Source organism: Malus domestica, chromosome 08, assembly GCF_042453785.1.
Source record: "Malus domestica chromosome 08, GDT2T_hap1".
Classification (NCBI taxonomy): domain Eukaryota; kingdom Viridiplantae; phylum Streptophyta; class Magnoliopsida; order Rosales; family Rosaceae; genus Malus; species Malus domestica.
In genome coordinates, this window is record NC_091668.1 from 1,591,095 (window position 1) to 1,607,506 (window position 16,412).

Sequence of the window (16,412 nt, forward strand, 5' to 3'; positions counted from 1 at the left end):
TGTAGAGTCCTTACATGTCATCGGTAGCAAGAAATTGAAGAAGTTGAGGTTTCATCATAAAACCAATGGGTAATATAGGGAATTGTCCAACTATTTATAAGCACATGTAAGGTCACTTCTCTCATGCCCCCTCATGTGTGGCTAATTTTCAAGCCTAACAAGTGAACAATACAACTCGGGTGACGTGGAGTACGTGTGACCGTTAGGCTTTACATGTGAGACAACTTGCTCTGATACTAACTACTTATAAGTAGTTGTGAGGTCCATCCTCTCATCAACATGGGAAGTAAGTAACCCAACTACACATGTAAGGTTTATCATCTCATCAATGTGTGACTCATTTTCAATATAAACGTCATATAAGTTACCTTTTTATGTCATATAAAAATGAGAGCAAGAAGCTAAATCCAATTTTAGGAAAATTACATGGAATGAGTTTATCGTCCTGCTTCAAATGACATTACATTATCCGATTGAGAAAGCCACAATCATGATAAACTCGTTACAAGGAAGTCCTTCCCCTAACTTAAGGTGTCGAATAATACTTTATCACGTGCAATCAATATTTAAAAAGTACTCGTACAACAAGTCTACTCGAAACAAGTTACAATATGTCGTTACTTAGTCATTCTCATATTAATCCGAGCCGAGCTCGAGACCTCTTTCGACTAAGTGGAGACCTGATGCCGCTAACGAATGCCCCTCATTACTGGTCCAACCGTATCACTACGAAGAGGGTCCCACTACAATCATACTTCATACCAAAAATGTCCAATTTTTAATGGTCTAGACCCTTGAAGAAACTTCCTCCAATTGGACAACGTCTATACAATACAAGTATACGGTCCTCCATACTTCTAGCTATACAAAGGCAACCAACAACCCCTCGAAACCCCAAACCCAGCACAATGAACCCCTTCGTCTTTCTTTTTCTCCTCCCAACTCTCCTCCACCTCTCCCACACCTGCCTCTCTTCTCCGCCGCAAACCGCCGCCTCCGAGCTCTTCGAAGCTTGGTGCAAACAGTATGGCAAGTCCTACCCCTCACCGCAAGAAAAGCTCCGCAGGCTCAGTGTGTTCGAGGGCAATCTCAACTTTGTCACCCGACACAACGAAATGGGGAATTCTTCTTATACCCTTTCTCTCAATGCGTTTTCTGATCTCTCCCACAGCGAGTTCAAGGCCTCCCGATTAGGCTTCTCGCCCTCGTTCATCGGTCTTAAGCGTGAACCGGATAGAAAACCCGGTTTATTGGCTCGTGATGTTCCTTCTTCGATTGATTGGAGGAAGGAAGGGGCGGTGACGAAGGTTAAGGATCAAGGGAGTTGTGGTAAGCTGATTTTTGTTCTGAATATTTAGGTTTAATTTAATGAGAAGTGCGTAAATTTTTGGGTTGACTTTTGTCTTTTAGTTAATCATTTGCTTTAATATCTATGATTGCAATTTTGATATTGTTTGTGATTTGAGTTTGCCTGAAATCTGGTTTGTTAGCACCAAATGTTATGAGAAATGAGGCAAAAATTGTGGTAACCATTTCGTCGTTTAAGTTTTTAGTTTTCATTTTTGTTAGTAACGATAACGAGAGTACTCGGGGGAATGGAGAGGTGAAGAAGGGTGGAGGCGAGTGTTGAGAGTGAATCCTACATCGGGGAATTACAACGTTGCTTAACAGTTTAAATGATAGTCAACATCTCCCTAACTCCGCCTGTGTAACTTTATCATACGCTGCTGGTCCCAAGCTTGGATAAAGGAGGGGGAGTGCGTTAGGTAGTGTGCAGTAGACACTTTGTTCTTCATGCCGAATTCCTATGATATTGAACCTCGCCCTGGTATTCTCCAACTGGTTCTTGGTTGGTCTCACATTTTACTAGAAGTATGGTTGGAGGGATTGGGGACGAGAAATGTATGTGAAATGGTACGCGAAATGAAAACTCAAAAACCAAAAACCATCCTTTCTGATTTCTTGAAAGGGGTTTGTTTCATGCAGTTTTTACACCTTGTGGTTTTCTTGACGTAAATTCTGAGTAATGCCGTAATGCTTGTTGTATTTTTGCATAGGTGCTTGTTGGGCATTCTCAACTACTGGTGCCATCGAAGGTATCAACAAAATCGTCACGGGTTCACTTCTCAGCCTTTCCGAACAAGAGCTGATTGATTGCGACAGAGTTTATCCAAACAGCGGCTGCAGTGACGGACTTATGGACGATGCATTCGAATTTGTCATAGAAAACAATGGGGTCGACACTGAGGACGATTACCCGTATAAAGGTTCGGATGGCACCTGCAATAAGAAAAAGGTATTCAACTCGTTGGAGAAAAGATGTTTTAATGGTACAGATGCTCTGTTTCTTACATTGTTACTAATCCTCTGGTTATTTCATACATTTTAGTTGAAGAGGCATGCTGTGACCATAGATGATTATACTGATGTGCCGCCAAATGATGAGGAACAACTACTACAAGCTGTGGCAAATCAGCCTGTGAGCGTCGGCATATGTGGCAGTGACATTGCATTTCAGTTGTACTCGAAGGTTCGCCTTAATCCTCTACACCAATCCTGTTAGGTCAATGACGGATAATCATAATCGTTAGATGTCTTAAGTGTGTTAACTCATGTTTATGTTGGTGTTACAGGGAATTTTCACTGGTCCATGTTCGAATTCTTTGGATCACGCTGTTCTAATCGTAGGTTATGGTTCAGAAAATGGGGTGGACTATTGGATTGTGAAGAACTCATGGGGAAAAGGTTGGGGAATGAATGGCTACATCCACATGCTACGTGATCATAGCAATTCCCAAGGGGTCTGTGGCATCAACAGTTTAGCTTCATATCCGATAAAGACCGGGCAAAACCCTCCTCTTCCTCCGCCTTCTCCTCCTCCAGGTCCAACCAAATGTGACCTCTTTACGCACTGCGCAGCAGGGGAAACCTGCTGTTGTGCCAAGAGGTTTATTGGAATATGCTTTGCTTGGAGATGCTGTGAGTTGAACTCTGCTGTTTGTTGCAAGGATCACGATCACTGCTGTCCCCATGATTATCCCATCTGTGATACAGAAAGGGCGCTCTGCCTCAAGGTTTGTACGAATCTTTCCTCGTAAAACATAGAGAAATGATTTCCGCACGCTAATCACTATCATTTATCAAAATGAATAGATTCTTCAATTATTGTACTAAATTTAGTCCATTGTTGCATTGCAGAGTAGCGAACAATCAACGCAATCCCAGGCTACTTCGAACGTAACAACAAAAGCGCTCATGGGCAGAAGCGTTTTGAGGAAGTCGAGCCAGTAACTTAGTTGAGGGTTGGATCCTTTGAACTTCCTTTGCAGAGTGTAGTAGTAAATTTTTAATGACATGGTGAGGCACATTTCTTTGCCACAGGATACAGATTCTGTATATAAATTGCAAACGAACAACTCCTGTTGCACTCGCAAATGCCAATTTTGCCTAAATTATTCATTGTTCATGTAATGTAATATGTAATATTTACTCAGTCCATCTGAATAAAATTTAAGTTCACCTCGCAACAATGAGAGTAGTGACCTCCATTCTGTCTCGTCCGCCTGCTGGCCCAAGAACCAGCAGGCGAGACGGACAGAGAACAAGCAGCAAAGAGTTGTGTTTTCGTTTCTTTGCTTTGTTGAAGGGTCGGAACTTCTAATACAAAATTGTCTTGTCAAATAACATATTTGTTTGATAACCATTTCGTTTTTCGTTTTTTTAGGGAGGGATTATAGATGGTTAGATTAAGAGTTCGGTTTATAACCATTTCGTTTTTTGTTTTTATACGAGATCAACACACATGAATGCCATATAAAGTAACGAAAGTATGTGCAAAATGAACTTGTAATTATATCTAAAAATCTAGGAAAAAAAGAAAGCAAAATTGAAAATTTTACAACTTGATTGCTTTTGTTCATCCTTTATAGAGATTGCAGTGGTACATTGGGTGCAATTCCGAGACCTCAATCCCAATTTCCGTTCATTTTTCACGCCGACGGGAAGACGTCTTTGACGGCGGAGGCCGCCGTCAAGTAATTAAGCGTGTTCCTCAGAGTCTCCTTCTCTCTCTTAAGCCGCGCCGCCGTGTCCTCCAGTTCCAGCAACGCCTGCTGCTCTCTCGGCGCCCCTTCGAAAGTGCTCCCAACGAAAAACGAAAACGGCGTCGGAAACAGGTTCCGCCGCAGGTCCTGCACATCCTTCTCCGGCTTCCCGCCCAACCGATTTGACAACCGAATCACATCCTTCATATACGACTCGACCTCGCTGGCCAACGCCTCCAGGTCCTCCTCGCCGTCGTTCGACGGCCGGTCTTCGAGCCATTTGACCTCGGCCACCAGGTAAGGTTTGGTACGGACGAGGTCGGTGACCCGGAACCGCTCCTGGCCTTTGCAGATGAGGAAGAACCGGTCGTCGACGAGGCGCTCGTGCTTGACGACCTCGCCGACGCAGCCAACGTCGGCGGTGCCGGAGACGGCATCATTGTAGATAACCCCGAATCGGAGATCGGTCTGGAGGAGGGAGTGCATCATGATACGGTAGCGGAACTCGAAGATCTGAAGTGGGAGGATGGCGCCGGGGAAGAGGACGAGGGGGAGGGGGAAGATGGGGAGCTCGACGACGTCGTCTGATTTGGGCTGATTGGTGGGGTGGCGCTCAGAGAATGAGGAGGCGGAGCATCTGAGGGAGCCAGGTCGCTGGCGGCGGCGGCGGAGATGGGGGGAGAGGAAATTAGGGTTAGGGTTTAAGGGGGAGGGGATGGGATTGGGGTTGAAGGTGGGTTTATGGGGGAGGGAGGAGGAGGAAGGGGAGGGGATGAGCTGAGGTAGAGCCATTGGAGTGGTGTTTGGGAGGAGGAGGAGAGAGAAAGTAGTCAGATTGCCATGTTTTTCTGGAAAGAGTGAGTGAGAGTGGGAGTGACTAATTTTTTTTTTCTGTTTTTCTGTTTCTCTCCCTCTAAATTTTTAGAAAATGTGGAAAAATCTGGTGGCTTTGAGGCAGCGAAGGAGAAGTGGATAATATGGAGAGAGAAGGCAATAGAGGGAGAAATTTTCTTAGTGGGTCGGAAATACATTTCGAAGTAGTTAAAAATAATTTTTTTTAACTATTTAATTATTTGTATTATAACATTTAATGTATCGAATCATGTTTTCAGCACATTAAAAATCTCTTCAAGATAGGTGGTCGGCTTAGCAATAGCTTATTTGGTCTATCATTTGGTGAGAAGTACTGGATGGAGTAGGTTCACCACCATATAGGGTTTTGATTTAAAATTATGTTTTTGTGTGTAAGTTTTTCACCACGCGCGGTAATTCAATATTATATTATTGTGTTTAAGTTTTTTGTCATAATACATTATATTATTGAATTACGATGTTAATGAACTCATTTAATGTAAATTGTTGCTGTAATTTGATAGATGGGAAAGGAATTGGAAATATGGAGAGTGTTTGGGATGTGGTTTTAGATTTCCCACGTGGAAGTTGGGCAAGTGGTTTTTATGGTTTGGTCTATCATTTTCATTCAAACACAAAAATCCACAACCCCTTTTTTATTTGTCCTCATTTCCATCCTATAATGTGTTAATAATGTTGATATTGTTAGGATAACGAGATCTGAACTCCAATTTTTTATTTATCATTTTTTTTTCCTTCTTTTGATTCACAGAGGTTGAAAAATTATATATTTGACGAAAATTTAACGAAATGACCACATTAATATGTGACCGTGAAAATGATCATATTGTTGTGTGGTAGTCAGATCGATTGATTTTAAAACTCAGAAACCAAAACAAAGACTTAAGTCTTTATTAGAGATAATTTGCGATGAAAATCTTGATATTTGTTTTTTTTGTTTTTATTAAAAACGTCGTTTCCCCATTTAATTGCCGTTTATGCAATGGGCCTAAGCCGATAATGTTGATAGATAGGCGGAGAAATAAAACGGGCCGACTCTGTGATGTCCAGTCCATTTATATAAATGGGCTGGAAAGTTTTAAGTTTTAACTCTTTTTCTGTTTGAAGAGAAAATCCCATTGTCCAATTTAGGTTTAAAGGAAGTCCTTCTATGTATTTTCTAAAACAAACATTCTGATTTTAATAATTTTTGTTCAACTTTTGGGTATTTGATATTCAATACTACAGTTTGGTGATGTTTTTTTTCGTTTAGAAGTGAGAGGTTTTAGGTTCGAATCTTATGGATGGCAAATTTAATACCAAATTAGGCTGTTTATTGTGTGGCTTAGCTAATCCTTCATTTCCCTAATGTAAAAATATTGATGTACTTAAAAAAAAATTAAAAATAAAATAAACCCTTCTCTGAAAGTTACATTATCAATTCAAAAAAATTTCAATTTATAATTATCATTGTCACCATCAATATCAATATTTAGTAACAAAGAAAATAATAATTGTCAATTACGTACAACTAAGCAGATGTGATTGGATAAGGTTGTGCAGAAAATGTGCTCGCCCTTTTTCACTAAACTTTAAATCCATCTCGTTTTATATTAGAATGGTTTTTAAAAAAATAAAAATAAAAACACCTTTAAACCATGGGAGTTTTAATGAAAAACTTGCGGCACTGTTCATTTTAACAAAAAATTACATTTTTACATTAAAAAGTCAAACCTGTTACTATTCACTTTATCATTTATTTTATCCTTATTGTTAAAATTCAAAATTTTAAACCTTTTTCATTATTTTTCCTTTCAAACATAGCTAAAGTAAAATAAAGATCAAAATCAATCTTCATTTACGTTGCATTTTTTTTATATACAAACGATATTCAAGAAGTAAAATAAGCTTAAAACTTAAATTCAATTTTTAGTGCTAATAAATCACACAATAATAACGAAAATACGGTGAAATGTCCATGTGAGCTCCATTTACGACCGCGTGGAATATTATTCCATTCAACTTGGGCCTATCTGTGCAGGGAAGGATTCCTTTCATCAAATTCGTCGAATTAATAGTTCGGATTCTTAAAATTTAATTCAACGGTTAAAAACAAAGATTTCTTTAAAAATTATAATAACTTTAATTATGGGTCAAATTTCAAGAATTTCGATTAATTGATTGGGTGAATTTGGATCATCCGTCTAGATTTATTCTGTACCTTCCTTCACTACACGACAAAGTACATTAACGTCACTGCGTATGGGTGCTATGCCTCCGCCGCACCACGTCCGCTGTTGACACCCGCGATTACCGTCACCACCGCACACGCTATTCACACCGAGTGGCAAATCCGCAATAAACCTCGAAACATGACCCCTTTTGTTAAGGCCGGCCTATATATACGCGGAGCTCCGATCCCATTCCCAAATCATCGCGAAAGAATTGAGGTCTGAGAAAACCTAGATTCGCTTCGGAAAACATTTGAGAGAAAAAGAAGAAGAAAATGTCGGAAGAAAAAGTCATCGGCTGCCACTCTGTTGCCGCCTGGACCGAGCACCTCGAGAAGAGCCACGTCAGCAAGAAACTGGTATATTTTCAAATTTTCAATCGTTTATTTGCTACTTTTTTTTTTCTCGTAGACGGTAAATTAGTGAATTTGTATTGTTATTTGTAGTTCTGTGATGCTGTGGCTAAAAATCTGTTGGGATTTTGATTTTTGTTTCACCGTTCTGGATTTGCGGCTAAAAATCTTGGTCAAATTTTCAAAAGAAAATGACTGTTCAAACACTTATTTTCACGTTCGTACACTCTTGTTAATTTTTTATGTTTTTCGTTGAATCTAACTGTTGAAAATTAAGAAAATTTAAAAGAGTGAAAAATTGATTTTTTTATCTGACGGCAGAAAATTGAGAGGTGTGTACTGGGAGCTGTGTGTGAGAAATAGAAATTGACGTGTGGTTTTCAAAATCAAGAACAATAATTGGGTTTGTTGAATCTGATGGTTGAAAATTAAGAAAATTTAAAAGAGTGAAAAATTAATCTTTTTATCTGACGGCAGAAAATTGAGAGGTGTGTACTGGGAGCTGTGTGTGAGAAATAAAAATTAACGTATGGTTTTCAAAATCAAGAACAATAATTGGGTTTGTTGAATCTGATGGTTGAAAATTAAGAAAATTTAAAGGAGTGTAAAAAATTGATCTTTTTTATCTGATGGTAAAAAATTAAGAGGTGTATTGGGAGGGGTGCGTGAGAAATAAAAATTGGCGTGTAGTTTTCAAAATCAAGAACAATAATTGGGTTTCTTGAATTTGATGGTCAAAAATTAAGAAAATTCAAAAGAGTGTAAAAAATTGATCTTTTTTATCTGATGACGGAAAATTAAGAAGTGTGTATTAGGAGGTGTACGTGAGAAGTAAAAATTGGTGTGTGGTTTTCAAAATCAAGAACAATAATTGGGGTTTGTTTCATATTCAAGAACAATAATTGGGGTTTGTTGCATATTACAGTTTTGAAAAGATGCAATTTGGGTAATGGTTGGAAGACCTAGGGTTTATGGCTGTTTATTTTGCTCCCTTTATGTTGGGATTGCTTTGGTACATTGCTTAGCCTATTAAATATGTTATAGTTTGTGGTCAATTTTATTCTGAGTCAATAATACAATGTCATGTGTTGTAACGGTCTTATATGACATTCTATTAGTGGTACGAGACTCCATGGTGGCATCCAGGGTGTATATAAGTCTCTCTTCTTGTTTCGTAGCGCTTTTAGATACGTTTTTGGGTTCCAATGTGCTTCCTCAATCGAGCTCATAGATTTTGGTGACGCTTTGGGTTTGAATTTATTAAACTTTTGTCTTAAAGACCGTTTGGAGAATAAAATGTCATTTTTTCACGATTCATTGCTTTAAGCTGCCGACCCCACTTAGCGGGATAGGTTTGGTTGTGGTTTTCATTGCTTTAAGGCTTTATGCTAATGACTGCTTGTGAATTTTTGCATACCAAGTGGTTGATTTCGTGTGTCTTTATACAATGTTTAGCAAATTAAGTTAAAACTAATTTGGTGTATATTTCAATAGATTGTGGTCGACTTCACAGCTACATGGTGTGGACCGTGCCGGTTCATTGCCCCCATCTTCGCGGAGTTGGCCAGGAAGAACCCGGAGGTGACATTCCTAAAGGTGGACGTGGATGAGCTGAAAACTGTTTCCGAGGAGTGGGGAGTGGAGGCAATGCCGACCTTCTTGTTCCTCAAGGAAGGCAAGGTAGTCGACAAGGTTGTGGGTGCTAAGAAAGATGAGTTACAGCTCAAAGTTGCGAAGCATGCAACTGCTGATGAGCCCGCTACTGCTGGTGATCCCGCGACTGCTTCTGCTTAACTTTTCGCGTTATCTTTCGAGAATGTGAACCTCCTACTGTGCTTTGCTAGACGTTTATAACTTTTATGGGTTTCTTCAAGACATATGAATGTTTTATGTATACGACTGATGCCTCATGGCAAGTATCTATGAATGCTTTTATTTTGATGTTAAGATGGCATCACATATATCGCTATTGAGATGAATTTTCGTGACGAATCATATTTAATTGAGATGCTTCGAATTCAATAGTAAGCGTCGGGATTGCCCGTTCCCAATTATGTCGTTTGGGAGTTCATTCGAAATGATAGAAAACGCTTTTATAGAAAATGTCTTCAGGTTTTAGAAACCTGAAGTGCTTTCTATAAGAAGCATATGACTGATGTTTATTAGAAGCACTTTAAGTGTTTTTTCAAGATTCACTTGCATTTTTGCTAAATTGGTACCAAAAATATTTTTACTAAAAGCACTTTTAGCAATTTAAAAGCATGTCCAAACGAGCCATAGGCCGTAGAACGAGTCAAAATCTGAGCCATCTAATCAAACACAAGGTAAAAGCACGTGCTTGTGTTTTAGTACTTAAGGCAAAAGCACTTGCCTATGCACTCATATTTTGTGAAAACCAAACATTAATGCCTTCAATCTGCCTAGATTTGTATGTTTTATAAAGTACATGGTGTGGTGTGCATATAATGTCATCTGTGTGTTGAGGTTTTTCTCCACCTCCTTTTGCAATATCTTCATGTCCTCGAATTGGCTTCATCGGTCGTAACTTCTGTCGAACAAACAGCTTCAACAGACAGCCGCTTGAGTACGTTCGGACATGGATCTGTCTCGAAGGCGCTATTCGATACAGCAACTGAGCAACTCTCGCGGCCGATACAATTCTGCAAAACATGTTAACGGATATTAGTAAACCTGTGTGTGTGGAAGGACAAGAAAAGAAAAGAGTAAAAGATTATAGATGGGGAAATGCCTTCTCCACAACGGCGTGTGAGTTGCTCGAGTGACATGTTCCTTGCTGGAAACTCCCACAAGTTCCGCTAGGAGTTCCGAAACTTGCAAACTTAATGCTCGAGATAGACTGCCCTGGTGCACAATGCAGATGAACCTGAGCCTGATGAAGCGTTTTAGAATCTTCATTAGCCTCGACATCAAAATTTTCAGCGTTCGGGTGGTTCTCATGTAAGTCACCACATACACCGGTCACTGATCTCCTCACTAGGGTTATCTTCGATGGATCTCCGCCTAGTTCCTCAAACACTACCACCAAATTTTGCGTTGGCTTTAACCATGAACGAGGAACATGGTACCATCGTTGAGTTGGTCGGCCACAGTGAAGTTGACATTTCGTGGGTCGGAATGTCCCAATGTAACTGCACGAACTGCAGTCGCCTTTGGCATAAGCCATCCAGTATCTACCGATGCTTTGCCCATTGATCCATACTTGTCCCTTTCCCATCCTCCTCATGTCCAACGCCAACGGCTCGTTTCCTCCAGGTGCATTGAAATAAGCCTGCACAATCCGAGATAACATTTAGTTTAGCTTCCAAAGCCAAATGCTTGACTAATTTTCATCACCATCTCGAGATCCTTACCTTGTACCATTTCAACGTCTGCTTGGTTTGAGTAGCTTGTGACCTTCGAATCCAACCAACCGATGATGCTCCGTTTGGAGAGACCAAATTCATTGCTTCTCCCTTAAGGCCGACCTGTTTGAAAGATTTTAACGAGATCAAAACCTCAGCGAAAGGTAGAGAGGGTAAGAATAACAAGTGACAGAAATGTATATTCGGCAGGTTGTCTGACCTTGTTGAACCACTTATGCAATGTTAAGTCTTTCTTTCCGTTGCCAAGACCATCCAGAAAAACCGGACCTTGGATTCCTGTTTTCCATGACTCATAATGCAACCCGACATTCTTCAACACCAAAACAAAGAGTTTATGAGTTCGTTTACGGGCATCATCATTGAGTTTATGTGCACAAGTTTTTTGGAGTCAATGAGCTATGACTCTATGAGTAAGGCTCTAACCGGTAATCCAACAGCCATGCTGAGCAGTGCAATTCTGTTTATTCCAGCGCGAAGGTTGACTGGTTCAGCAAATGTAAATTGCCTCTGCTCCCTAGTTCCAAACGCCGACCCTGTAGAAAATTATGACAATGTTTTAATTCCAGTGGAGAGTATATTCCTGCTTGCTGTTGGATAACAAAAATTTGACAGCATACCTGAAAACTGTCCGTTGACGAAGACATGGAGGGCATGGCCAGCTGACTGCACAGTAAGAGTAGGCTTTTTTCCTCCGCTGAGGTCTGAAGAACTGATGTCAACACTGAATAGCATGGAAACCGAAAATGTCAAAGTGTGACATAGCTTAAGAAACGATTTTTGAAAGAAAGGATTGCGTGGCTGCTCACTTCGTCATGTACCACAGATAGTCACTAGTATCTCTAGTAACATTTATCTGCTCAATAAGTCCGACAGCTGGTATGCTCGATCTCTCGTGTACAGAAGAGATATCTTCATCGTAAGCCTGCCATGAAAACAACCGACTGTTCGTTGGGATCATCTGCACATGTGATGTTTGAACTCCCACCTTGATGGAAAGCCAGTTGTATCAGTAAATTGAGAGATAGAGATACGAATTTATGAATAAAAGGACTCGCAATACGAGCGCCAACATCTTTGCTTACCTTTGCAGTGTTGTATACTTCATTCCTGCAATCAGGAAGGATGCTAACAGACCAAGGAGGCAAATCATAGTGCTTGTTGTTAAAAGTCACCCTTGCTTCTACTGAATGGAAGTTTGAGAGAAACGCTGCGCAGCTTCTCGGTCCTGAATTGAATACATAAGCCTGGAAGATAACCAAGATATGTAAAGATTTTTCCGTAAGGTTGATAATGTAGCAGGGATCGTGCAATTGATGCAAGAAATTATGCGCATTCAAGAAGCCAAACCTGATGATAGGTTCCGAGTGAAGTGACTGTAGGCTCTGAAGAGAGTAAAGAATGTTCACATAATTTGATAGCCTTGTGAAGCTCCTTCAGATGACCGTATTTCGGTTGTCTGATCAAACCTAAAAACAGTTGGGTGATTAGTTCCATGTACGATCATGAGACAGAAATCGAAAATCAACTGTATTTTGAATTCATCGAAAAAATTTAGACTTTCATACTAAATTTGTACCGTATTCATCAATGGGGGCATCATAGTCGTAACTGGTTGTGATGAAGGGGCCTCCAGCAGTGCGTCCAAAGTTTGTTCCTCCATGATACTGTCATAAACCATAAACGGCGAAACTCAAATTTTCAGCCGGCACTCTTTTAAAACTAGGAACTGATGAACAAGGAAACTAACCATGTAGTAATTCACAAATGAGCCGCCCCTTTGTATGAATCGAGCAACTGCGAATGCTAAATCTTGAACAGGTCGATGGTGAATTGTGCCACCAAACTCCGTAAACCTGATAAAATTTTGTTGCATTGATGGAAAATTAGAAGAATGAGCATTAATACACTCGGCTAAATTCCGAACATTGGTTAAGATCGACTTACCAGCCGCTCCAAGCTTCCGTCCACATGGTAGGCTTGTAAGGTTTGTTGGGAGTGAATCCATCGCAGTAAAAACCGTTGCATGCATTGATCTGTAACCAAGATATAGTAACATCGAGAAAGGATTACGAGCATCAGAGTTATCCAATCCAATCCAATCCTAGCGCACCAAGAAAACCAAAATCAAAAAAGACAGCTAACCATAGGGTCCGGGGCATCATCTTCCTTGCACATCACCCATGGTACTCCCGTATCCAATCCAACCGCCATTTTAGCAGCCCAGTTAATGTAGTTCTGTCCAGCAGCTCCAAGTGCCTTCCGCTCCGGTCCATACTCATTCTCAATCTGCACAACACAAAATTCAAAGATCGAGTCGAACAAGTTCATCAAAGAATTCAAACATTTCCAAGCAAATGTAGTCGAATTCCAGCGGATCAAGTTAATCGAAACTCGAATACATTACCTGGGAAAGGATGATAGGACCACCTTGTGATGCAAATAGCTTCTCATTTTTCATCATCTGGACAATCTTCTGGGTAAACCCTTGCATTGCCATCTTCACCCACAAAACAAAAAGAACAAAGTTCTAAACTACTGTAATCTACGGAAAAGGGACGAGCACACTGCTCTAGCCAACTCACCTAATCCACGTCTGTCTGCGACTAACCCTCTGATTTCATCAAAATCTAACAAAATCTAGATCTTTCAGTAGAAAAATTTCAAGAAGAAAAATACCTTGAATGGCTCATTATCTGTTCTGAAACTGATGCCAGGTACATATTTCAGCCAAACAGGAAACCCTCTGCACAAATGGGAGTCAAAATTTAAGAACTAAAGTTAAAAGATAATAAATATGGAATATCAGAAAAACTAAAATAAATAAACAATTCTGATATCTGAAGCATTTATTCCTCACTGCATCAGACAGAATGCAGATATAACTCTAGCAAAAATAAACTATAGGGATTTATGAATACGGACTGCCAGCTGTCGACTATCTAACGCTTTCTTCCTCCTTTTTTTATCCGGATTTGAGACCAACATCGTAAGATAAACGAAGTTTCTAACAAAAATAGATAAATAAATGAAAGGGAAAGTACGGTACCCAAAATTCCACTCTGCACAAACATAAGGTCCAATGCGCAGATGAAGAAAAAGCCCTGCTTTCTGTACTGTCTTTATGAACCGTACCAGATCGTATCTCCCTTCAAAATAATACTGAAAAATACAAAATTATTAAAAAAGGAAAATAGGAAGAAAAAAAAAACTAAAATTTGAACAATTAAGTGAAAATTAATAGGAGTAGGTAGGAGTAGTAGTAAAAATAGTACGTTGCCAGGAGAAGGTTCATGGCCGTTCCAGAAAACGTAGGTATCGATCACATCCAAGCCTCCATCTTTGGCTTTCTGTATGAGGCCTTCCCACATCTACAGAAAAACCCAATTGCCAATTCATGATTTCTCAAAAAGACCACAAAAAAAAAAATCACAAAATTCACATTTTTATGATTTTGGGATAGTGAAGGACAGAAGTACTGTAAGTGATTTTCGCACTCTTTTTTCTGCATATGCACAATGGCCGTGTTTATTTTTTAAACTTTGTATTAAATAAATCAAACGAGAATTAAAAGACATAAATAAATAGAATTGTGTGAGATGAGAAAACTAGAGTGCAGAAATCATTTTCCAGACAAAAAATGAGAGAGAGAGAGAGAGAGAGAGAAATACTTCAGGGGTACTTCTGGGATAGTGAATGGATCCAGAAATGAGCAATCTTCTTTGGCCATTGATGAGAATGGCCTTCTTGTCGTAGGTGACGGTGGTGCAGTGGATCAGCTCGGAAGCTATGAACAATGTCATCGTCAAGAACAAAACTAAGAGCTTGGAAACCGAGTGAGTTTCCATCTCTGGAAATGTTGGAGGGAAATTTGAACCTAGAAAATGTGTTTGTGTGTGTGTGTGGAAACTGGAAAGAGGAAAGGCAGAGTGGGTGAGAGAGAGAAGTTCTGAGCTTAAAACTCTGAATTCTGATCCATAAAACTGTGCAGTGACAAGATGACACTGACAGCAACACAGGTTTTGGTTTGGATTTTACTTGAATTAGCTGTGTGATTCTTACTTTTAACTACATTATTCAATATTTGATGGGTTCAGCTGGGGAGGTGGAAAATTGAGTTTAATCAAGCAATTATTTGAAATTAATGCATATTACTTTGGCGGATGCATTGAGGGGCAGGAGGGGGGGGTTGTCAGCTGATCCCCGAACTTCAACGTCTATGGATACTTTAGATGCTAACCCTCCGAATTTTTCATAGATAACTCAGGTGATGTCATTTTGAAGATTAGAGTTGGCCTTATACATGCCCTCCAACTGACTTCAGGCCTACCAAGACTTGGTGAATGTCCATGGATATCTTGAGTGCTGCTCCTTTGCATACATTAACAGGTGTGCAATATGTATTTCCAAATGATTTTAGATCTACTAAGATTCGATGAAATGACGATATACATGCTATTTCTGGTAAAAAAAATTTGCGTGTTGCGCGATGCACGCGCTATTCTTACTAACCTCTAGTATTATTTTCTGGAAACGCTACTAACTTTAAGTTTTAGCTTTTGGATTGTTAGGTAAACAGAAATTTTCTGTGCATCGCGTACGTTTAAAATGCATCATTGATATATTTTCTTCATAATTTTTTATGTTTTGTATTTTCTTTAACAATTTATACTGTTTAAATTTGGTTTAGATGTCTGACAGGGACGTGGATGCATTTTTATTGGGAGCTTTATTCTTTTCAATTGCTTCGAAAGCGAAGCTCGTAAGAATAACCACCGATTATCAAACTCCGTTGTGTAATCTTGCTCGCTTAATCTATTAGTGACGCTTTACTTCATTATTGTATAACTTTCCTTATCAATAAAATCACATTAATCTTTAGTAAAAATAATAGACGTCTGTTTCATAAACAGACTAATTAACAGATTAGGTTACTAAAAATAATTTTATTTTGAACTAACAAAACACAAATATATATATTAGTTTTTAATGAGGTGGATTAGGTTCATGATGAAGCCAGCTGTTTTTTAAAAACATGTAAAAACAACAAATCATGCTTTCTTTTCCATGCCAAACAAAAGATGGATGTGAAAATATTTAATAAAAAAAAAGGAACCCCATAAATTTCCCATCAAAACGATTGTGCTTTTTGTTCTGTAATTGTTTGCTTTTGCTAGCACCGACATCAACCTGCCATACCAAAACCATATCTCATCAATTATTTAAGCAAAAGTCTTGCCTTCTATGTCCTATGGGTGTACTGCACCATGTGGGCTGTCTTGTTTTGTCCTCTATTTATAGCATTCATCATGCAAAACACTTTGTCCTTCCACATATCAAAACCCTAACCCATACCTTTTAAAATCCAAATGTGGTGGATGGGTTGGACGATGGTCATGAATTTTGAGAGCAGCTTATATGTAAAAGGTTTATTGTCATTGTAGTGTTTTTTATTTTAACAATACAATATTATGCAAAGAGAAATCTATATATGACATTATAACATTAGATAAGGACGACATGGTGTAAACACATTTCATGTAAGTCTTTCTT

General features: G+C 39.3%; 4 protein-coding genes across 4 annotated transcripts; 2 read left to right on the forward strand and 2 right to left on the reverse strand.

Annotated features, from left to right (window-relative positions):
* The first annotated feature begins 682 nt into the window (after positions 1–682).
* On the forward strand, positions 683–3,530 carry LOC103410435 (low-temperature-induced cysteine proteinase). The gene is made up of 5 exons (XM_008349136.4): positions 683–1,329; positions 2,058–2,296; positions 2,390–2,530; positions 2,634–3,074; positions 3,199–3,530. Exons 1-5 carry the CDS (start codon positions 909–911, stop codon positions 3,289–3,291), a joined length of 1,335 nt encoding a protein of 444 aa, XP_008347358.3. The 5' UTR covers positions 683–908; the 3' UTR covers positions 3,292–3,530.
* A 302-nt stretch (positions 3,531–3,832) lies between these two features.
* LOC103440294 (uncharacterized) lies at positions 3,833–5,333 on the reverse strand. The gene has a single exon (XM_008378969.4). The coding sequence runs from the start codon at positions 4,833–4,835 to the stop codon at positions 3,990–3,992; it is 846 nt and encodes a 281-aa protein (XP_008377191.2). The 5' UTR covers positions 4,836–5,333; the 3' UTR covers positions 3,833–3,989.
* Positions 5,334–6,906: 1,573 nt separating this feature from the next.
* Positions 6,907–9,426, forward strand: LOC103440293 (thioredoxin H-type). Its single transcript, XM_008378968.4, has 2 exons — positions 6,907–7,485; positions 8,974–9,426. The coding sequence occupies exons 1-2, from the start codon at positions 7,402–7,404 to the stop codon at positions 9,271–9,273; spliced, it is 384 nt and encodes a 127-aa protein (XP_008377190.3). The 5' UTR covers positions 6,907–7,401; the 3' UTR covers positions 9,274–9,426.
* Positions 9,427–9,691: 265 nt separating this feature from the next.
* LOC103440292 (beta-galactosidase 5-like) lies at positions 9,692–15,131 on the reverse strand. Its single transcript, XM_008378967.4, has 18 exons — positions 14,531–15,131; positions 14,135–14,230; positions 13,909–14,021; positions 13,539–13,605; positions 13,267–13,359; positions 13,005–13,148; positions 12,807–12,895; positions 12,610–12,715; positions 12,439–12,526; positions 12,210–12,328; positions 11,945–12,106; positions 11,669–11,847; positions 11,480–11,583; positions 11,286–11,395; positions 11,062–11,172; positions 10,851–10,964; positions 10,229–10,768; positions 9,692–10,139 (listed from the first exon to the last, which is right to left on the reverse strand). Exons 1-18 carry the CDS (start codon positions 14,705–14,707, stop codon positions 9,993–9,995), a joined length of 2,559 nt encoding a protein of 852 aa, XP_008377189.3. The 5' UTR covers positions 14,708–15,131; the 3' UTR covers positions 9,692–9,992.
* Between the last annotated feature and the right edge of the window lie 1,281 nt (positions 15,132–16,412).

Bases quoted from the DNA above. Each gene is read 5' to 3' on its own strand.
- LOC103410435 (XM_008349136.4), top strand. From the start codon at position 909: ATGAACCCCTTCGTCTTTCTTTTTCTCCTCCCAACTCTCCTCCACCTC. The intron at 2,531-2,633 runs GTTCGCCTTAAT...TTGGTGTTACAG, and splicing joins CATTTCAGTTGTACTCGAAG to GGAATTTTCACTGGTCCATG. The intron at 3,075-3,198 runs GTTTGTACGAAT...GTTGCATTGCAG, and splicing joins AAAGGGCGCTCTGCCTCAAG to AGTAGCGAACAATCAACGCA.
- LOC103440294 (XM_008378969.4), bottom strand. From the start codon at position 4,835: ATGGCTCTACCTCAGCTCATCCCCTCCCCTTCCTCCTCCTCCCTCCCC.
- LOC103440293 (XM_008378968.4), top strand. From the start codon at position 7,402: ATGTCGGAAGAAAAAGTCATCGGCTGCCACTCTGTTGCCGCCTGGACC. The intron at 7,486-8,973 runs GTATATTTTCAA...ATATTTCAATAG, and splicing joins GCCACGTCAGCAAGAAACTG to ATTGTGGTCGACTTCACAGC.
- LOC103440292 (XM_008378967.4), bottom strand. From the start codon at position 14,707: ATGGAAACTCACTCGGTTTCCAAGCTCTTAGTTTTGTTCTTGACGATG. The intron at 14,231-14,530 runs GTATTTCTCTCT...GTTTTTCTGTAG, and splicing joins ATCCCAGAAGTACCCCTGAA to ATGTGGGAAGGCCTCATACA. The intron at 13,149-13,266 runs GTAATGTATTCG...TGTGTTGTGCAG, and splicing joins GTCCTATCATCCTTTCCCAG to ATTGAGAATGAGTATGGACC.